At 41.7% G+C, this 23,997-nt stretch overlaps 1 protein-coding gene across 1 annotated transcript; it reads left to right on the forward strand.

Moving 5' to 3' along the window:
- Window positions 1-23,798, forward strand: LOC139418415 (GRB2-associated-binding protein 3-like). The gene is made up of 10 exons (XM_071167821.1): window positions 1-373; window positions 4,235-4,544; window positions 18,405-18,606; window positions 18,714-19,462; window positions 19,668-19,723; window positions 19,961-20,210; window positions 20,575-20,665; window positions 20,798-20,879; window positions 21,260-21,379; window positions 22,605-23,798. Exons 1-10 carry the CDS (start codon window positions 302-304, stop codon window positions 22,719-22,721), a joined length of 2,049 nt encoding a protein of 682 aa, XP_071023922.1. The 5' UTR covers window positions 1-301; the 3' UTR covers window positions 22,722-23,798.
- The last annotated feature ends 199 nt before the right edge of the window (window positions 23,799-23,997 follow it).

Here is a 23,997-nt window from a genome sequence, read left to right on the forward strand (position 1 = left end):
CCACACACATCTACAGACAAGCATACACACATCTCCCCCCTCTCTCTCTTCCCCTCCTTTTTCTCCCTCCCTCCCTCCCTCCCTCCCTCCCTCCATCCCTCCCTCCCTCTCTCTCTCTCTCCATCTCCCCTTGTCTGTCAGTGTGATCAATGGCTTGACTTCCTCCTTTTGGTACGGCTGTAGGCTGTATACAAGAACACAGGAATCGCCTGGTGCTGCTCACAGTTTCACAGCAGCAGCAGCCATCAGTGCTAAAGACAATTATATCCAGAAAACACGCCGGATTCCCTCTGCAGTCAAGATGAGTGCAGGGGATGTGGTCTGCACTGGCTGGCTCATCAAATCTCCCCCTGAGAAGAAACTAAAGAGATACGTGAGTAGGGGAACAGACTGGGCGGGTTGCTGGCTTCTGTGCTATTGTGATGCATTATAGCCAAGCAGTATAGCAGTACCAGTTCCTGCTGCAGACAGAACAATGTGTGTGTGTGTGTGTGTGTGTATGTGTGTGTGTGTGTGTGTGTGTGTGTGTGTTTGTGTGTGTGTGTGTGTGTGTGTGTGTGTGTGTGTGTGTGTGTGTGTGTGTGTGTGTGTGTGTGTGTGTGTGTGTGTGTGTGTGTGTGTGTGTGTGTGTGTGTGTTTCTCAGTTATCAACACAGCTGCACTGCTATGCCGTTAGTTCACAAGATACTGTTGGTTTCTTTTCTGAAATGAAGCTTGCAGAGGCATGTAGAATAATGACCATTGTATGCCTTTTTGTAAACAGTGTTTTCATGCAACCTCACCAGTGTCTTCCTCCTCATTATAGTAGTTGCCATTACATACTGTAGGACATGCTGTTATAACTGCTGGTCATGCTGATGTGAATCATTAATGCACTGTGAAAATAGCATTTTAATCTCCTTCAGTAAATGCACGTATTTTAAGCATATCAAACTGCTTATAAACCATAATGTTTACCATTTTTAACTTTGTTTAGAATTTTATATTTTTTGCAGATGGGTTTACCTCTTATTAATAATTCAAGTGTATTATACTCTAATGTTAACATGTCTGGATTAGCATGTTTGACCAAAAGTGAACTGGGACAAGTGCCTGGCAATCTGCAATGTTTCTGTAGGGGTCATGTGAGAATGTTGTTGTGTAGGGAGGAAAGGGGGAGGCCACCCATTCTGGGATGTGTGTTGAGACTGTTGGCCTCTCATTCTGTGAAATTTGGGTGTGTATTGCAAAACATGGGAAGTACTGTCGCTGCCAAGCAGTACAGAATGACCCGACAGGCAGAAATTACCAGGCTTTATGATGGCTTTTTGCACTCTGTTTGCACTACAGAGTAGAGAGGAGGATGGCTTTTCTGAAAACTAGCACAGATTAAGGGGGTAATTCACTGGAAAGAGAGTCACTTCAGAAATACTATTTGGTGGGAAATAGTTCAAGGGCTTTGTGGAGGACACAGACAAACCGGAAGAACAATGTTTCCCTTTGCAAGGACCAGACTAACCATACACAAGAGAAAAGTGTGTGGGCATACATTGGACTCATCACTCCCTACACAAAGCAAGTGAAGGCCCAGAGCAGCTAGCTCTTAGAAACACTAATGATGAGACTCAGAGAGTGAAAGTCACAGACAGTTTCAATTCTCCAACACACAGAGGTCACAGCTAGCATTGTCAGTGGCCCATAAGTTAACATACATAAGTACATAAGTTAACCACATTTAAATAAATAAAAAGACAATGCCTGAGTAAGGGTAAACAAAACAAATGAAAGGATCTTGTAACGGGATTCGTCCTCCTCTAACGAGGAGTATGAGAGATCGGACCAATATGCAGCGTGGTAAGTGTTCGTCATGTTTTAATGAACAAAATCACTGAACACGAAAAATACAAAATAACAAATTGAAAGACAGAAAGGAAACCCGAAACAGTTCCGTGTGGAACACACAGACACAGAAAACAATCACCCACCAAACACTGGTGGGAAAAGGCTACCTAAGTATGATTCTCAATCAGAGAACTAACGACACCTGCCTCTGATTGAGAACCATACCAGGCCAAACACAAAATACAACATAGAAAAACAAACATAGACTGCCCACCCCAACTCACGCCCTGACCATACTAAAACAAAGACAAAACAAAGGAACTAAGGTCAGAACGTGACAGATCTGTAGAGGTAAAATAGTTCAAAGTTTTAATTTTATAAAAAAAATCATTAGGAAACATGTTCCATACAAAAATGGTATGGTTTAAAAACATCCCTCTCAATAGAATAGGCCTAGTTTATCTTCCAGCAGAGTTGAGTTCGCACTCAATAAGGCCATTATCACCACAACAAGGAAGTGTTTTTATGCATGATTCTGTAGAGGTTTCTAGTGTGAGGATATTTCCCGTTAGGGGATGTTTGTATTGTTTTTATTAGTGATCCCCATTAGCTGCAGCCAAGGCAGCAGCTACTCTTCCTGGGGTCCAAACACATTAAGACACTCACATCACAAATAAAACCAGAGATAAAACGGTACATCATATAACATTATTACAACACCACATATCTAGAATACAAAATGTATAACACCACCATACAACAATATTACAATGTACGTGTGTGTAGAGTGCGTGTGCTAGTGTGTGCATGCATGTGCGTGTGTTAATTATTCTCACATCATGCATTTTAAATATGCTTTGACATACTGAACATGTAGCACTGATGATGAACATGAGCTGCCCTACTCTCTGTATCTCTGTCCTCTTTCCTAGCACTGTGTGATGCAAATGAGGATTTACAACTTGTTCACTGTTTATGATTGATTTGAATATGAGTGTGGGCACAACAAGACAGAGTTTTGGTTTCAAACAAACGTTCTGAGCATGTTCATAGCTCTCTTGAAAGATCATCACAAAGATAAACAATATATTCCTGAATTTGGTAGCTGGTGGGTTATAGCACACATTTCCGTTGTCAACTGAGATAAGAATAATAGTGTAACACAGACAACTACAAAAAGTGTTGTTGCCAATATGCTAATACCACTGCCTCTTCAAAACAAATCACATTTCTTCTTCATGATAGGATGTTTCATTAAATGTACTCTCAAAGCTCAAAAACAGCTATGATTTCATTTCAGACCATCCAGTGTTCCATGACAACAGATGTTTGACAGGTAGAATAATGCATGAATCACCTGAATACTGAATGTATTAGTCGACGGTATAAAAATATACAACTGCTGCTACAAAGGTGGCATTGGAAATGACTTTAAATAGTACATGGGTGAAGATTGAAGAACAGACGTAGTAGGCCTCTGGAAGTCAGTCATGAATATTTGACAGTTAGTATATAGATGGACACATGACTCATAGCCCATGTGAGTGACCACGAGGTCAAGACCAACATTTTGAAGTACTTCAGTTAGGCCTACTTATTCCAGTATCAAATTGAAGAGAGACAGCTAAGCATCACATTCTCATTCTCAGCATTACTGAAAACAAAAAACCCCTCCTATACTAATCGGTATCCATTCTGGCATGAAAAACTTCAGCAGAAAAAGAGGTTGTCTTTTTAATCTCCCCCAATACGGTAGTGACCCACACTGCAGTACAATTAGCTTTTTGTTCGTGTCAGACATTCTCTTCTACATTGAATTAACTTCCTCTTCTCAGCACTTCTGGGAAACGTTGTTGTCAGTTCCTCACAACAACCGTACCAAAAGCAAGAAAAAGGGTGTTGTCTATAGCTGTGGTAAATTAAGGTTGTGTTGCTAAATGAACGTGGTCAGAAGAGCGGTGGTACATTTTCCATGACTAAAAATGTATGTTCCCCGATGCAATGCGTGTGACATAAACTGATTGGCACAGGTCACAATGCTGGAAACTACATGAGGATAAAGACAGTGCTTTGTACAAAGAATCTTTAGTCACAGTCAGGGGACATAAAAATAGTTCACATTTTTCTGTATTGAGCTACCATGTTAAAATGTTTCACTGATGGTTATGTTGATAAACTATGAAATAAACATTGATAGAGAACAGCAACATTCTATGGCTGAGGCCATGGTTGAACCTAAAGTCACATAAAAATACACCAACCATGATTACCAACCAAATATTTCTAAGGTTACTAACCAACTAAGGCAACAAGTCTACATATGTTTGCAAAATAATTGTATTATATATATTTGTCTATACATACAAGATGCAACAGTACAGTATGTTAATCTGTGTAGTTCCCTGTCCCCTAGGCATGGAGGAGACGTTGGTTTGTTCTTCAAAGAGGACGTATGAGTGGGAACCCAGATGTGTTGGAGTACTACCGAAACAAGACCTCAAAGAAGCCCATCCGCACCATCGACCTGAGAGAGTGTGAGGTTCAGATGCAGACGGAGCAACGCCTGGTCAAGAGGGAGTTCCAGAACCAGCACCTCTTTGTTGTCAAGACGTCGTCTCGCATGTTCTACCTGGTGGCCAAGACTGAGGAGGAGATGAACAGTTGGGTCAGTCAGATCAGGGAGATCTGTCACTTTGGACCTCTGAGTATGGATGATGGGACAGGTAAGGAACTCGTACAGAGACACAGATAATTACAGCTACAGTTTAGGTGCCTTGGGTGTAAGAAATGCACTTTACAAATTAAATGAATTATTAGTATTAGTTACAAAATCACATTTATGTGTTCAATTTCAACAAATAATATAGAGAAACATAGTTTGGTATTCAACTATTGTTGGAGGCTTTCATCCTATGACAGAGTAGTCATGTAGTGTAAGGGTTTTCCTCCTCCTCTTCGTCTGAAGAGGAGAGGCGAGAAGGATCAGAGGACCAATGCGCAGCGTGGTAAGTGTCCATGGTTTTTTAATGAGAGAAACTCAAACATGAACACACTACAAAACAATAAACGCGGCAAACTCCCCCCAGTCCTATCTGGTACAGAGACAGGAAACAACCACCCACAAATCCCAACACAAAACCTAAATATGGTTCCCAATCAGAGACAATGACCAACACCTGCCTCTGATTGAGAACCATGTCAGGCCAAACATAGAAATAGACAAACTAGATACACAACATAGAATGCCCACCCAGCTCATGTCCTGACCAACACTAAAACAAGGAAAACACACAAGTACCATGGTCAGAACGTGACATGTAGGCATGTTTAAGGAAGGATATATAAATTCAAGACTGAGATAACATACCATTTAGGTGGTAATCTGATGATGACTGGTAAATCAATGAATGGACAATATTAATTTGTCACGTGCAGTTTTGCATTGCATTTAAAGGAGATGTTTCAATCATTACTGCTGCAGGACAAGTGGATTACTGCCGATAAAGTTTTGGGCCGATAAAGTTATTGGGCTCAAGAAATGTACTTTTGTCACTTATGCAATGACATTGAAATACATACAATTTATTGATGGTAAACAATTTTATGAATAGTATGAGCAGAATATATTTTATTTAACCTTTATTTAACCAGGAAAGGCTCTGGAGGTTGTAACTGGTTTTGCAAAGGGACCCTGATGTACAGTGCATTCGGAAAATATTCAGATTAAATTGTTTTTTACCCTCATAAATCTGAACGCAATACCCCACAATGACAAAGAAAAACTTTTTTTATACATTTTTGCAAATGTATTAAAAATGAAAACGGAAATATTACGTTTACATAAGTATTCAGACCCTTTACTCAGTACTTTGTTGAAGCACCTTTGGAATTGATTAAAGCCTTAGGTCTTTTGGGGTATGATGCTACAAGCTTGGCACATCTGTATTTGGGGAGTTTCTCCCATTCTTCTTTGCAGATCCTTTCAAGCTTTGTCAGGTTGGATGTGGAGCATCGGCTGCACAGCTATTTTCAGGTCTCTCCAGAGATGCTCGTTCAGGGTTAAAGTCTGGGCTCTGGCTGGGCCACTCAAGGAAATTCAGAGACTTGTCCCAAAGCCACTCCTAGGTTGTCTTGGCTATGTGTTTAGAGTCGTTGTCCTGTTGGTAGGTGAGGTCCTGAGTGCTCTGGAGCAGGTTTTCATCAAGGATCTCTCTGTACTTTGCTTCGTTCATCTGTCCGTCGATCCTGAGTAGTCTCCGAGTCCCCGCTGCTGAAAAACATCCTCACAGCATGATGCTGCCACGACCATGCTTCACCATCAAATCAAATCAAATCAAATCAAATCAAATTGTATTTGTCACATACACATGGTTAGCAGATGTTAATGCGAGTGTAGCGAAATGCTTGTGCTTCTAGTTCCGACAATGCAGTAATAACCAACAAGTAATCTAACTAACAATTCCAAAACTACTGTCTTGTACACAGTGTGAGGGGATAAAGAATATGTACATAAGGATATATGAATGAGTGATGGTACAGAGCAGCATAGGCAGATACAGTAGATGGTATCGAGTACAGTATATACATATGAGATGAGTATGTAAACAAAGTGGCATAGTTAAAGTGGCTAGTGATACATGTATTACATAAGGATACAGTCGATGATATAGAGTACAGTATATACGTATGCATATGAGATGAATAATGTAGGGTAAGTAACATTATATAAGGTAGCATTGTTTAAAGTGGCTAGTGATATATTTACATCATTTCCCATCAATTCCCATTATTAAAGTGGCTGGAGTTGAGTCAGTGTCAGTGTGTTGGCAGCAGCCACTCAATGTTAGTGGTGGCTGTTTAACAGTCTGATAGCCTTGAGATAGAAGCTGTTTTTCAGTCTCTCGGTCCCAGCTTTGATGCACCTGTACTGACCTCGCCTTCTGGATGATAGCGGGGTGAACAGGCAGTGGCTCGGGTGGTTGATGTCCTTGATGATCTTTATGGCCTTCCTGTGACATCGGGTGGTGTAGGTGTCCTGGAGGGCAGGTAGTTTGCCCCCGGTGATGCGTTGTGCAGACCTCACTACCCTCTGGAGAGCCTTACGGTTGAGGGCGGAGCAGTTGCCGTACCAGGCGGTGATACAGCCCGCCAGGATGCTCTCGATTGTGCATCTGTAGAAGTTTGTGAGTGCTTTTGGTGACAAGCCGAATTTCTTCAGCCTCCTGAGGTTGAAGAGGCGCTGCTGCGCCTTCTTCACAATGCTGTCTGTGTGAGTGGACCAATTCAGTTTGTCTGTGATGTGTATGCCGAGGAACTTAAAACTTGCTACCCTCTCCACTACTGATCCATCGATGTGGATAGGGGGGTGTTCCCTCTGCTGTTTCCTGAAGTCCACAATCATCTCCTTAGTTTTGTTGACGTTGAGTGTGAGGTTATTTTCCTGACACCACACTCCGAGGGCCCTCACCTCCTCCCTGTAGGCCGTCTCGTCGTTGTTGGTAATCAAGCCTACCACTGTTGTGTCGTCCGCAAACTTGATGATTGAGTTGGAGGCGTGCGTGGCCACGCAGTCGTGGGTGAACAGGGAGTACAGGAGAGGGCTCAGAACGCACCCTTGTGGGGCCCCAGTGTTGAGGATCAGCGGGGAGGAGATGTTGTTGCCTACCCTCACCACCTGGGGGCGGCCCGTCAGGAAGTCCAGTACCCAGTTGCACAGGGCGGGGTCGAGACCCAGGGTCTCGAGCTTGATGACGAGCTTGGAGGGTACTATGGTGTTGAATGCCGAGCTGTAGTCAATGAACAGCATTCTCACATAGGTATTCCTCTTGTCCAGATGGGTTAGGGCAGTGTGCAGTGTGGTTGAGATTGCATCGTCTGTGGACCTATTTGGGCGGTAAGCAAATTGGAGTGGGTCTAGGGTGTCAGGTAGGGTGGAGGTGATATGGTCCTTGACTAGTCTCTCAAAGCACTTCATGATGACGGAAGTGAGTGCTACGGGGCGGTAGTCGTTTAGCTCAGTTACCTTAGCTTTCTTGGGACCTTGAACAATGGTGGCCCTCTTGAAGCATGTGGGAACAGCAGACTGGTATAGGGATTGATTGAATATGTCCGTAAACACACCGGCCAGCTGGTCTGCGCATGCTCTGAGGGCGCGGCTGGGGATGCCGTCTGGGCCTGCAGCCTTGCGAGGGTTAACACGTTTAAATGTCTTACTCACCTCAGCTGCAGTGAAGGAGAGACCGCAAGTTTTCGTTGCAGGCCGTGTCAGTGGCACTGTATTGTCCTCAAAGCGGGCAAAAAAGTTATTTAGTCTGCCTGGGAGCAGGACATCCTGGTCCGTGACTGGGCTGGATTTCTTCCTGTAGTCCGTGATTGACTGTAGACCCTGCCACATGCCTCTTGTGTCTGAGCCGTTGAATTGAGATTCTACTTTGTCTCTGTACTGATGCTTAGCTTGTTTGATAGCCTTGCGGAGGGAATAGCTGCACTGTTTGTATTCGGTCATGTTACCAGACACCTTGCTCTGATTAAAAGCAGTGGTTCGCGCTTTCAGTTTCACACGAATGCTGCCATCAATCCACGGTTTCTGGTTAGGGAATGTTTTAATCGTTGCTATGGGAACGACATCTTCAACGCACGTTCTAATGAACTCGCACACCGAATCAGCGTATTCGTCAATGTTGTTGTCTGACGCAATACGAAACATGTCCCAGTCCACGTGATGGAAGCAGTCTTGGAGTGTGGAGTCAGCTTGGTCGGACCAGCGTTGGACAGACCTCAGCGTGGGAGCCTCTTGTTTTAGTTTCTGTCTGTAGGCAGGGATCAACAGAATGGAGTCGTGGTCAGCTTTTCCGAAAGGGGGGCGGGGCAGGGCCTTATATGCGTCGCGGAAGTTAGAGTAACAATGATCCAAGGTCTTTCCACCCCTGGTTGCGCAATCGATATGCTGATAAAATTTGGGGAGTCTTGTTTTCAGATTAGCCTTGTTAAAATCCCCAGCTACAATGAATGCAGCCTCCTGATAATTGGTTTCCAGTTTGCAAAGAGTCAAATAAAGTTCATTCAGAGCCAACGATGTGTCTGCTTGGGGGGGGATATATACGGCTGTGATTATAATCGAAGAGAATTCTCTTGGTAGATAATGCGGTCTACATTTTATTGTGAGGAATTCTAAATCAGGTGAACAGAAGGATTTGAGTTCTTGTATGTTTCTTTCATCACACCATGTCACGTTAGTCATAAGGCATACGCCCCCGCCCCTCTTTTTACCAGAAATATGTTTTTTCCTGTCTGCGCGATGCGTGGAGAAACCTGTTGGCTGCACCGCTTCGGATAGCGTCTCTCCAGTAAGCCACGTTTCCGTGAAGCAAAGAACGTTACAGTCTCTGATGTCCCTCTGGAATGCTACCCTTGCTCGGATTTCATCAACCTTGTTGTCAAGAGACTGGACATTGGCAAGAAGAATGCTAGGGAATGGTGCACGGTGTGCCCGTCTCCGGAGTCTGACCAGAAGACCGCCTCGTTTCCCTCTTTTTCGGAGTCGTGTTTTTGGGTCGCTGCATGGGATCCACTCCGTTGTCCTGTTTGTAAGGCAGAGCACAGGATCCGCGTCGCGAAAAGCGTATTCTTGGTCGTACTGATGGTGAGTTGACGCTGATCTTATATTCAGTAGTTCTTCTCGACTGTATGTGATGAAACCTAAGATGACCTGGGGTACTAATGTAAGAAATAACACGTAAAAAAACAAAAAACTGCATAGTTTCCTAGGAACGCGAAGCGAGGCGGCCATCTCTGTCGGCGCCGGAAGTACATTCATAGGGATGGTGCCAGGTTTCCTCCAGATGTGACGCTTGGCATTCAAGCCAAAGAGTTGAATCTTGGTTTCATCAGACCAGAGAATTTTGTTTCTCAACGTCTGAGAGTCCTTAAGGTGCCTTTTTGCAAAATCCAAGCAGGCTGTCATGTGCCTTTTACTGAGGAGTGGTTTCGTCTGCCCACTCTACCATAAAGGTCTGAATGGTGGAGTGCTGCAGAGATGGTTGTCATTCTGGAAGGTTCTCCCATCTCCACAGAGGAACTCCGTAGCTCTGTCAGAGTCACCTCCTTGACCAAGGCACTTCTCCCTCGATTGCTCAGTTTGGCAGGTTTGGTGGTTCCAAACTTCTTCCATTGGAGGCCACTGTGTTCTTGGGGACCTTCAATGATGCAGAGATTTTTTGTTACCTTTTTCCAGATCTCTGCCTTGACACAATTCTGTCACGGAGCTCTATGGACAATTCCTTCGACCTCATGGCTTGGTTTTTGCTCTGCATGCACGATCATCTGTGAGACCTTTTATAGACAGGTGTGTCCCATTCCAAATCATGTCCAATCAATAGAATTTACATCAGGTGGACTCCAATCAAGTTGTAGAAACATCTCATGGATCAGTGGCGATTTTAGCATGTACATCTTGGTGGGGCAAACTTCCCACATTGCCAGCAAAGCCACTACACAGCACGACACCACACTTAACAATAAATTAATTGCACTATGACGGTGACAAATGGTGCCAACAAACTGTTAGGGCCTACATAAAGATGTCCCAATCTTTTCAGCACCATGTAGTGAATCCTTATCACTGCTACACCTGGCTATCATCGGAGCCTTTTCTGGCAGCGAAACAGTTCATTCAGATTAATTTACAGTCTTTAAAAAAACATAGCTGATATGACTGATTTGCTAAAACAAATGTGGTTTCTACCGACAACTGAGAAGAACAAACTATGGCATAAGGGGATGAGGAGCGGATAAAAGTGAATCCGTAATTTGGATTAAGACATTAATGAGCGAGCTAGGACGAACGTAGTCAATATAAAAAAATGTTCAGCACTTTTGAAATGTACAGCGACAGAATTCAGAACGTAGGATAAATAAAGTGGGCATATAAGCAGACAATGAAAGCTCTTACAATATTCAATGATTACATTTCTCTAAAACAGGCTATAGGCTACATGTGTACCACCAAATCAGAATAGTAGGCTAATTTATGAGGGGGAAAGGGACTAAATCCTCCCCTAACCCGGACGTTGCTGGACCAATTGTGTGCCGCCTCATGGGTCTCCCGGTCACAGTCGGCTGTGACACAGCCTGGGATCGAACCCGGGGCTGCAGTGTTGCTTTAGCACTCATTGTTTAATTTGTGATTTCCAATTTGTTGTGTAATGTTTATGTCCAATGGCCGATGAGCACTGAAACGTTTTATCTATATTTTCTCTTCAAATGACAAGGATTGAAAAGGATTTTGCCAGTAGATTGCCGACTTGATGCATGATGATCACTCCTTTTTGAAAGTATGATGTTGACATGATCAGTCTAATCAAAGCTGCGGTAGATACAGTGCCTTGCGAAAGTATTCGGCAAACTGACATTTGACACGTTTTTAATGACAAAATAACATGCAAAACAGGCCCACAAAAATAAATTATATATATATATTTTTTTATAGCTAAACAGGTGTGTCTCAAAACAGGTGGGGTTCTGCCCTACCTGCCCTAAATGACACGTCACCACTGTCAAGGATGATCAATGGAAACAGGATGCACCTGAGCTCAATTTCGAGTCTAATAGCAAAGGGTCTGAATACTTATGTAAATAAGGTATTTCAGCTTTTATTTGTAATACATTTGCAAAACTTTTTTTTTTATGTTTCGCTTCGTCAATATGGACTATTGTGTGTAGATTGATGAGGATATTTTTATTTAATCAATTTTAGAATAAGGCTGTAAACTAACAAAATGTGGGAAAAGTTAAGGGTCTGAATACTTTCTGAATGCGCTGTTCACGCATGGGCAGCACACACAGCTTTGTCATTATGGGGTATTGTGTGTAGATTGATGAGGATTTTTTTTTAAATGTAATCAATTTTAAAATAATGTAATGTAACAAAATGTGGAAAAGGGGAAGGGGTGTGAAAAATTTCCTAATGCACTATACATGCACACTAAATGATAGAAATACAAAGATGTATGCACACACACACCACACACAAACTCGCAAGTAGGAATGCACTCACATGCATACATGCACGCACTCACCTACCTCAATGTTGTAGCAATAATCAAATGATTTTGCAGAGAGGTTCTGAGTGTTACAGTTTTTTTCAATCACTTTGATGCATTTTTCCCTAGTGTGTGGTACATTTTTAACTAGTGTGGGGTACAACTCTTCGTACAACAATGTAAACAGATAATCAAAATGACTCATGTTTCAAAACTAATTTTCAGTTGAAGTACAGATGTAGGATCTTAATTTGATCACCCTGTTGCAGGATCTTTCCTACAATGCGGGACGTTTAAAACTTGTAGTGTATTTGAGTTTTAAAAAGGCTTCTGAAGTTTGTAACTTCCACTTAGAAATTTCTGACTTGATTTTCCCTTACGGAAAATGTATCAACCCCTACAAAGATGTTCATTAATTCAAATCTACATAACAATTCACATTTTCTGTTGCTAAATAATGATATTCCTGATGTAGCAAATTGTCTCAAATTAAGATCCTACATCTGTACAACAAACAAATTCACAAAGTCACTTGTTCACTGCACCAAATAACTCTTTCAATATTCAAGTATTTTCTTTTCACAATGCAATATTCATATTACTTTTTATATGATTGTCTTGTCATTTGTTAACAGTACATTTAACTGTCACTTAATCAAACGTCTCAAAACAGATAACTACTGTACTGAACCAAAACAATACAGTGCCTATTTTACATACACTGAACAAAAATATAAACACAACTTGTAAAGTGTTGGTTCCATGTTTCATGAGCTGAAATAAAAGACCCCAAAAATGATCCATACGCACAAAAATATTATTTTTCTCAAATTTTGTGGACAAATGTGTTTACATCCCTGTTAGTGACCATTTCTCATTTGTCAAGATAATCCATCCACCTGACAGGTGTGGCATGTCAAGAAGCTAAAATGTGCAGTTTTGTCACACAACACAATGCCATAGATGTCTGAAGTTTTGAGTGGTGTCCAATTGGCATGCTGACTGCAGGAATGTCCACCAGAGCTGTTGCCAAAGAATTGAATGTTAATTTCTCTACCATAAACCGCCTCTAACATCGATTTAGAGAATTTGGCAGTACGTCCAACCAGCTCACAAACACAGACCACGTGTAACCAGGCCAGCCCAGGACCTCCATATCCAGCTTCTTCCCCTGTGAGAACGTTTGAGACTAGCCAACTAGCTGATGAAACTGTGGGTTTGCACAACCGAAGAATTTCTGCACAAACTGTCAGAAGCCGTCTCAGGGAAGCTCATCTGCGTGCTCGTCGTCCTCACCAGGGTTTTGACCTGACTTCAGTTTGCCGTCGTAACTAACTTCAGTGAGCAAATTCTCATCTTAGATGGCCAATGGCACGCTGGAGAAGTGTGCTCTTCACGGATGAATCCCGGTTTCAACTGTAACTGGCAGATGGCAGACAGCGTGTATGGCCTCGTGTGGCCGAGCTATTTGCTGATGTCAACGTTGTGAACAGAGTGCTGTGATGGAGGTGGGTTTATGGTATGAGCAGGCATAAGCTACGGACAATGAACACAATTGCATTTTATAGATGGAGATACTGTGATGAGATCCTGAGGCCCATTGTCGTGCCATTCATCCACCACCATCACCTCATGTTTTAGCATGATAATGCACTGCCCCATGTCGCAAGGATCTATACACAATTCCTGGAAGCTGAAAATGTCCCAGTGGTCTGCATACTCACCAGACATTTCACCCATTGAGCATGTTTGGGATGCTCTGGATCAACGTGTACAACAGCGTGTAACAGTTCCCGCCAATATCCAGCAACTTCGCACAGCCGTTGAAGAGGAGTGGGACAACATTCCACATGCCACTATCAACAGTCTGATTAACCTTATGCGAAGGAGGTGTGTCTCGCTGCATGAGGCAAATGGTGGTCATACCAAATACTGACTGGTTTTCTGATCCACGCCCTTTCCTTTTTTTAAGGTGTCTGTGACCAACAGATGTATTTCTGTATTCCCAGCCATGTGAAATTCGTAGATTAGGGCCTCATTTATTTATTTCAATTGACTGATTTCCTTATATTAATAAAATCTTTGAAATTGTTTCATGTTGCATTTATATTTTTGTTCAGTGTATGTAGCTGAGCACTGTACAAATCTATATTTTTTCATAAATGTATACATTTACATCAATTTACATTGGAAGGTCAAAACCAAATCATATATGGATGTGGTTGTAAATACTTCAACCAGTGTGCTTCAATAGTACAAAGTGGAAAGTCACTCTATGTGCTACCATTTGGAAATAATCAACTCAAATCGAATCAAAGTGTATTGGTCACATACATAGTTTAGCAGATGTTATAGCGGGTGTGGCGAAATGCTTGTGTTACTAACTTCTAACAGTGCAGTAAAATGTTTTTAAAAAAGTACACAAGTAAATCAAAAACTAAAATCAAGAAATCAAGAAATGTCAGAACGAATTCAATTAACCTATACAAAATCGGTGACCCCTCCCAGCTACAAGAACATTTCCCAGGACATAGACATATCTGATATGGGCAGAAAGCTTAAATTATTGTTAATTAAAAACTGCACTGCCCAATTTACAGTAGCTATTACAGTGAAAGAATACCAAGCTATTGTTTGAGGCGAGTGCACAGTTATGAACTTGAAAATGTATTAATAAACCAATTAGGCACATTTGGGCAGTCTTGATACAACATTTTGAACAGAAATGCAATGGTTAATTGAATCAGTCTAAAATTTTGCACATAAACTGCTGTCACCTAGTGGCCAAAATCGAAATTGCGCCTAACCGGCAATAGTACATTGTGACCTCTCTCTTGTATTTCAAAGATGTATTTCTTTGTATTATCTTTTACCAGATCTAATGTGTTATATTCTCCTACATTAATTTCACATTTCCACAAACTTCAAAGTGTTTCCTTTCAAACGATATCAATAATATGCATATCCTTGCTTCAGGTCCTGAGCTACAGGCATCTAGATTTAGATGTTATTTTAGGCAAAACATTTTTTTAAAGGGTTAGATCCTTAAGTTAACAACCCAAATAACACTAAATAAGTAATCCAAACACAATCTATCCGTATATACACCACAAATATGTATTAAGGATGATATGTACAGCAATAGATTTATTACAGTGAGCTATGTCAAGAATCCAGCATATAAATAGACAGTGTGTATAAACAGTATAACAAAAATACAATGTACAGTAGCAGATACAGTATATTATAATGAGTTATGTAGAGAATAAAGTATTTAAATACACAGAGTGAAAAACACTATAAAAGAAACCGGAAGTGTCCAGTCAATGCACTGCTGAAATACCTGGGTGATATAACAATATATTCCACTCATTATCTGAAATACACTGTAAACTGATGGATTTTGTTAAGCAGAGAGATATGTGATAATGTATCAGTTGAAAAGTCACATAGAAAAGGTGTATCAGGTATGAATGTAAGACCAGGATGAAGACACGTCAAATTAACAATGGTTTAATAATCCAACAAGGGCAGGCAATCTACAGGTCAAGGCAGGCAGGGGTCAGTGAACCAGAGGTAGGGCAACGGTACCGGACGGCAGGCAGGCTCAGGGTAGGCAGACGTCAATAATCCAGAGGTGGGGCAAAGGTACAGGTCGGCTGTCGGGCTCAGAGTCAGGACATTCAAGGGTCAAAACCAGGAGGGCAAGAAAAAGAGAGACTGGGAAAAGCAGGAGCTGAGAACAAATATGCTGGACTTGACAAACAAGACAAACTGGCAACAGACAAACAGAGAACACAGGTATAAATACACAGGGGATAATGGGGAAGATGGTCGACACCTGGAGGGGGGTGGAGACAATCACAAAGACAGGTGTGACAAGGTGATATACACCAATAAAGTTTTACTAATTATATATAATAAAAACTAGTTTGAGATTAACTTCAACATTTTGAAAAGACACCACTTACATCTGAAAAACGTACCAAAGTGACATTTTTCTATATTTTTTATTACAAACATAGTTAAGCGGTGGACAGAGCTGCAGTAAAATCGGATGTATTTTACCCAATTCCGTTACTAGCTATCTTTCTCTGTGAAACTCATAGTGCCATAGACATTACAACTCTCTACAGGCATGGAAGTTCAGCCATGGTGATGCTTGAACAGTTGGAGGTGGAAGCTTGAACACTTAGAAACCATACTCTCTTGCCTTCATGTCTTTTCCACAGTTCTCTCCCTGGTTTGGAGTTAATAAGAGTTGGCAGTTGGAACATTTAGTAAAACATTGTTGTCTGTGTGGAGCAGATAGGGCAGACTACATGATATCAAGACAAAGATAAGAGATTATAGCCCAGAGGAACAGTTGCAAACCCCAGGTTTACACATAACTGGGAAAGATAACACAATGTGAGACATTAAGTCAATGAAATTCTGAACTGGTTGACTATTCATTACACATAAAAAGAAGAAAATACTAAATGTATGAATGTGAACGTAATTCAATCCACACACTAATAAATCCATTGTGAAAGAAACACACAAGAGATACTGCCACAATTGTTTATTTTTATCTGCTGTTTCGTGTGCTGAAAAAATAAGAAGTATAGGCTCTGCCTGATGTTACAGTATGAGTCTTATAAATACATAACTAACTAGAGCATTCAGTATTCATTTTTTCACAGTGTCTGTAGAAATTGACATTGTCTGTAGAAATATAAATATACAAACCGTTTATAGATCAAACCCATGTTATCTCCCCCATACTGACACCCGTACTAGGTCTTTATAACTATAATGAACTCAGTTACTGAAAGCCAAGCAGAGATGATTACCCATGATTAAGTGAAATACTACTTAAGCAACATGTGAATGATGATAACATGGATGTTTCCCCTTATATCCTGACCATATAGATCTCACGCTCCTGTCTGCATGTCTCACTGCTCAACTAAAACTGTTTTATAAGAAAACAAATAGTTATAGCTGTGTTCTACTAGTCAGCACCTTGCCTCAAACATTTTCAGTAGAAAACTCAAAAACACAGCTATACAGCGCATTCGGAAATTATTCAGACCCCTTGACAATTTCCACATTTTGTTACTTTACAGCCTTATACTAAAATTGATTAAATTGTTTCCCCCCTCATCAATCTACACACAATACCCCACAATGACAAAGCAAATACAGGTTTTTAGACATTTTGAAATATCACATTTACATAAGTATTCAGACCCTTTACTCAGTACTTTGTTGAAGCACCTTTGGCAGCGATTACAGCCTTGAGTCTTCTTGGGCATGATGCTACAAGCTGGGCACACCTGTATTTGGGGAGTTTCTCCTATTATTCTCTGCAGATCCTCTCAATCTCTGTCAGGTTGGATGGGGAGCGTTGCTGCATAGCTATTTTCAGGTCTCTCCAGAGATGTTCGATCAGGTTCAAGTCCGGGCTCCGGCTAGGCCACTCGAGGACATTCAGAGCCTTGTCCCGAAGCCACTCCTGCATTGTCTTGGCTAGGTGCTTAGGGTCGTTGTCCTGTTGGAAGGTGAACATTCACCCCAGTCTGAGCTCCGTTCATCTTTCCCTCGATCCTGACTAGTCTCCCAGTCCCTGCATTTGAAAAACATGTCCACAGCATGATGCTGCCACCACCATGCTTCACCATAGGGATGGTATCAGGTTTCCTCCAGACATGATGCTTAGCATTCAGGTGAAAGAGTTCAATCTTGGTTTCATCAGACTAGAGAATCTTGTTTCTCATGGTCTGAGAGTCTTTTGGCAAACCTTTGGCAAACTCCGAGCAGGCTATCATGTGCCTTTTACTGAGGAGTGGCTTCCGGCTGGCCACTCTACCATAAAGGCCTGATTGGTGGAGTGCTGCAGAGATGGTTGTCTGTAGATTGATGAGGACATTTTTATTTAAGCCATTTTAGAATAAGGCTGTAAACTAACAAAATGTGGGAAAAGTTAAGGGTCTGAATACTTTCTGAATGCGCTGTAAACACAGACACAAAATATGTATTATATATGGTTTGGAGAAGTTAAGAATGGTTTCTTTTTTTCCATATTTTTCCTGGTCTTTTTTCTTCTCATTCTTATGTTTTATGGTGCTGGTGAGATAATGTTTATATGCATGTCACATGTTTATACAACATACAACATGTTTATACATACACAGGTGTTGTGATTATAATGTACCATAGTGGATGTTTTTTTAGCAGAGGGGCTGCTCAGTCTGAATGGCTATATGGTAGGGGCTTTGTTTACGGTAAAGGGGCATGGACAAGAGCAAATGCATTTGAAGCACTGCTCAAATTCATTCCACTGCCACCTGCTGGAGATCATTGATCATTGACTACGTCTCAGAGATCACATTTGTCAAGAGACACATTAGGATTCCTGTTTGACTCTGGCCTAATGAATGTAACATCATTCTGAGCCAGCTCAGAACTAATGTAGAAACTATGGATTTCTTCTCTCTTTTCCCTCTATTTCTTATATTCTCTCTCTCTTGCTCTCTCCCCACATATCTGTTTTTTCAGAATCAGAGGAAGGTTTTTCGCACAACCCAACCTCCCAGCAGCCTTCACCTGCTCTCTCCCGAAATATGTCATTCATTTCCAACCATGACTTCATGGCCTATGGCAACAGCAGAGTTGAGATGCCCAGCCTGATGAATCCCAACCATCCAATGGACTACCTCTTCCTCTCACAGTGTGAGACAGGGAGGTTCAGCATCTTTAGGTATGTAGTCTATACTTCTCAAACCTCAAACTGGACACCATATCCACACATTGTTTTAATGATGATAAACGATAAGCACTGTGTTTTCCTTTTTCTTTCTTTTATAGATGTGACAGCTTTTCAAACTCTGAGCGATCTCTGGAACAGAATTCATCAGACGCTACTACAGAAGATGTCTTCTCTTCACCTGATCCTTCTCGGTCTCCCTTTCCCCACACTGGACCATCTCCGTCTCCCTTTCCCCACACTGGACCATCTCCGTCTCCCTTTCCCCACACTGGACCATCTCCGTCTCCCTTTCCCCACACTGGACCATCTCCGTCCCCCTTTCCCCACACTGGACCATCTCCGTCTCCCTTTCCCCACACTGGACCATCTCCGTCTCCCTTTCCCCACACTGGACCATCTCCGTCTCCCTTTCCCCACACTGGACCATCTCCGTCTCCCTTTCCCCACACTGGACCATCTCCGTCCCCCTTTCCCCACACTGGACCATCTCCGTCTCCCTTTCCCCACACTGGACCATCTTCGTCCCCCTTCCCCCACATAAGGATGCATGACCCCACTTTCAGCGCCCCATGTGGCCCCACGTCATCCTCTTCCTCTCCTCGAACTCTCAACCGTACACCCGACATCTTCCAGTTTGATAAGCCATATTCTTCTGCCATATTGGAGGTAACTACTGATGGACTAACTCCCCCTCCTCTGCCCCCCAAGTCTATCTACCTCTCAGAGCACCTTAGTGATGAGGGCTCCCATGGGCCTCTAAAGGGGGTTGGGCAGCAGCTCACAGGCCAACCTGCACTCATCCCCCGGAGGATCTCTCTCTCAGGCCTGCCAGACCACTTCAGAAGAGGTACAGTATATAACCAGCAGAGTCCTTCAGTCTAGGCCCTTCATACCTGGCTCCATAAACTGGTATACATTATACGGTATATGTAATACATACAGTCAGCACATGTATTGATTCTGACCAATCATGTTTCCAACCACACAGTGTAATTTTTTCTGTTATATAACATCACAACTGCCTTCATCAGCGATATTTCTGTCTAATCTAGAAGACATTGAGGGGAGTGCACTGAGGAGCAGGAACAAAAGGCTCAGTCTTAATTTGGTAAGAACACATGCACTTGCAATTGATGGGAACTGATGGGCATTTTCAATACTACAAAATGTTTTGGACATAATGTTGTTGGACAGTTCATAGCCGGTAATAATTGTTAACTGTCATTTTTTGCATTCTTGAATGTCAAACAACAATACAGGATTTACAAGTGACCTTTCTACATCATTATAAGCCATGGTCTACCACACATTTCCAAGTTGGTCTGGTCTTGTTGTCTTTTTGCAGCCACGTTTCATTGCCACTCAAAGTCCAAACTGCCATGACGACTCGTACGTGCCCATGGCCTCTCCAACTGTCTGTGTTGGTGAAGATGTGTCGGACGGCTACATCCCTATGAGCCCCACTACAATCAGCTTCCTCAAGGCTAATGGCAAAACAGAGGCCCCTCTCGCTCCCACCCCCTTTCCCACTGCAGGTCTACCTGGGGATTTAGAACCACCTCCAATCAACAGGGATCTCAAACCACGCAGGAGAGGTAATGAGCAAAAAGGAAGGAAAAAGTCCTGTCTAAAGGGCTACATAATCTATTCAATCATCATACTCAGTAGAGGAAGCATAAAAAATGCTTTCATAAGCATGTATTTTTCTGAAAGCAAAGTGAATAAGGTTTTACATTCTATTGAACCTTGTGACTCCCACAAGACCCACTATTGGATACATGTCTTCGTCTGTGAAACTCTTCTTTCGGGACAGTATTTGCAGCATGGCTCTTTTTGAAATATTGCTATTTCAACACAAATGCCCTTTGTTTGGAGAAAAGTAGACCTGATCATTATTGTCCGATAGAGGATTTGAGGGTTGCTTGCCTCACCTCACCATGTTGTTTCTCTGGTTCGCAGCCCGGCCTCCACCACTGGACCTGAGGGGCCTGTCCACTATCAGAGAATGTCCGACCCATATGCCACTGATCAGAACCATGACAGAGCCAGGGTGAGTCAGAGATATAACTATATCCACCCTGAACTCTCAGCTCTCTTTCTGTCCAAATTCTAAAATGAAAAAAGGAGGAAAAAATGAATGAATTTGTTTGTGTGTTGATATGTTTGTTTGTGTTGTTCATAGAAATTCACTGCAAGTCCTACTGGAGAGAAGACAAGGACAACTGGGAATTACAGGAGACCAAGAAGCCAGCAGCATTCCAACAGTAATGTTACCTTCTGCATGTATATTGACATCACAAATAGTTATACATATACACTTTCGTTTCCACAATATACAGAGAGAGAAAAAAGTACCCTAGTCACTGTATAGGTAGACTGCTTTCCTCCCCTTCCATGAATAATTCAGCAGTTCTGTCTAAACTCAGAGTTCCAAACTGCCTAAAGCAAAGGAATAAAGGTTTGAGCATCACAATTATTAATTCATGTTTGCAGTACCAAGAAAGGCTTAAAATATGACAATTGATCTTCTCCTGAAACTAGCGATACAAATGGAAAGTGTTCAGCATTGGTGGACCATATGACAACATATTCAGAGATGAATATGAAGTGAGCCTCATTGTAAGTGAGATTACTTTAATTTCAGGAGTCAAGGCCGCTGTTCTTCTCTACAAACGAGGGAGCCACCCAGCCGTGGCTTAGGAGATCAAACCTTGACTACCTTTCACTGGATTTCAATTCCGCATCCCCGTCTCCTGTGCAAAAGGTAAGCTTGATTGAATAAATAGAGGTCAAATGGTGGGAATGGGTTTGTCTCCAAAGCAAGACATGGGCTCAATTCAACCATTTAACGGCATTAGAAGTGCCTGTCTTTCACTTTGAGCTGCCACTGGTCATTCTAGTGTGTGGGCAATTACTTTTTAATTGGAAAATTCCCTTTACTGTAATACAGCTTTGTCTCTGCATGCTTAATTGGTATGCATGATAGTAGATAGATTGGTGTCATACATTTTCATTATTGCTACTATTACCAATCTAGGGGAATAATCTGATATTTGTTGCTTTGCTCACTCTTATCGTTCAATCTCCAATTGAATGTGCCATGCGCCTGTATCTAGGCAACAGGTCCTTGGGTGACTCCTTATCTGTATTCTGTATGTGACATTTTCTTGAAGTGCCACTTTTGCTTTGACTCGTATGTTAGAAATCAAGCCAAATTATTGGTCTGTCACCATCTGAGCAGGGGTGCAAAATAGGTTTTCATTTAAATAGTATTTGAAAACACATATAATGGTCAGACTTTAAAACAGTGAACAACATACAAAATGTATCTATCATTTCATTTTTTTTTTGTTTTATTGTCCCATCTTCCATCTGGATTCAATAGTCCAGAGGTAAACAATACATTACATTGTGATTTTGGCTCAAATTCAAGCAAATGTGTGATAAGAATGAAATAGCACTTGCAAGGTGTAGCTGTGTCCATTTCCACAGTAATGAATCAGTCAGCTGCATACTGTGAGACAATAATGTCAGTGACTCATTGTTTTGGTGACAAGTCATTCCCTCTCAATCTGCAAAAAACATAGCGAAAGGAATAGTAATGCTTTCCTTCAGTCTGAAGCATAGGGGACATATTACATGCAACTATAAGACTGCATTATATCCACTGAATAACTGACAAAACAGCATCAATTTAAAATAGATTTTCACTTTATGGAAAGGGGAGAAAGGTAATCTATGTACATTTACATTTTAGTAATTTAACAGTTGCTCTTTTTCAGAGCAACTTACAGTGAGTGCATACCTTTTAGTACTTTTTCATACTGGTCACCGTGAGTATCAAACCCACAAAGTGCTATGCTCCACAAACTGAGCCGCACGGGACCCAAAATGTAAGACTGGTAGTTCCATTCTGGATACAGGTTTTGATTGAATAATGTAAATTACCTTAGTCGACTGTACACCAACTCTGCTGGGATGTCTTCCAGAAGCCCCTCCTTGCTGATGAACACAGGGTGGACTATGTGCAGGTGGATGAGAAGAAGACTCAGGCGCTGCAGAACACTAAGATGGAGTGGAAGGATGTCCGGCAGTCTAAAGTGTAAATCAGATGGGAAAAAAACACGACTTTCCATTTCACAAAACAAGTGGAGCAAATGCAACGTCACATACAAAATCTGCCATAAGAGATGGTAATTTACCTCAGAGAGAGCAGTTCTTCTTTCATGTAAAAAATAAAAGCACTTTGAAATGCATCAGATATAAACATCTAAGAGAGAAGAAAGTAGACAGTGTTGTCAAAGACAGTTTAAATAACTGGTTTGTGGGTTGGGGGCATCAAAATTCACTGTACAAATATGACATCGAAGTTACACTGCGAATGTCACTTTACCATGCACTGTGTCACAGTGCTGTTTTTGCATTAAATGTTACGCAATAAAAAGGACACTGCTCATTTCTTATTCTTTTGCTGAAACAGATTGTATGGATTCTCAATACACAGGAATTTAAGTATTCTGTTTTTAGATGAACAATGGTCTGAGTATAAGAGTATGTTAAACCAAATGAGCAGGTGTCTAAGTACAGGTGTGTATGTAGAAGTGCAAATGTAGAGCTGGAATCCTAAAGACAAAGACATGCATTAACGCTTATGCCCTGCACATTGCATTTGTTGTTGTTTTTTTAAGTTCTGATGCCTTGGATTGGCAGCCAGCAGGAAGAGCGCAATGCGATCTGTAGTCATGTACATAGGAATTGAATGGAGTGCTATCATTCAAATGAGTCATATGAACAGGACGAACATCTCAGACCTGATATTGTGTAACAGTACTGTGTTATTACTGTGTAAGAGGGTACCAATGACTCAAACTCCAATACGTAACACCGTCTCGATAGGTCAATCTACAGAAGAAAGCGCAAATCACCGTGTGCCTATCCTAAAGTTGGTGAGGGTGGAGAACTACCTTACAATAAACAGTCTCTTCACAAAGGTCGGAAAAGCCATACAGTCTTAACTAGATGTTTCTAAAGATGGAGTTGAACCCATTATTTTAGCACAAGCGGTACCATCTACAGGTTGTGAGCTTTATTGTGTTAATGTATGTTTTAACATGTCCATGTAATGTATGCAAAGATGCACATCTAATAATGTTTTCATGCTTTAATAAATCCCTTTTACCTGACATAACAGTACATCTGTTGTCTCTATTAAGTCGCCTACCGCTACAGTAGCAGGCTATACTACATCCCTGATGAGTGTAAACAACTGAAAAGCTGTTACACACAGCCAGCAGGCTACCAGGTCTACCACTTCCCTAAGTAGCTAGCTGGGGGCCATAGTGCAATTATACTGTAGATTATCCTGCATTTGCACAGTTCCAA

The sequence above is a fragment of the Oncorhynchus clarkii genome, chromosome 10, assembly GCF_045791955.1.
Source record: "Oncorhynchus clarkii lewisi isolate Uvic-CL-2024 chromosome 10, UVic_Ocla_1.0, whole genome shotgun sequence".
NCBI lineage: Eukaryota > Metazoa > Chordata > Actinopteri > Salmoniformes > Salmonidae > Oncorhynchus > Oncorhynchus clarkii.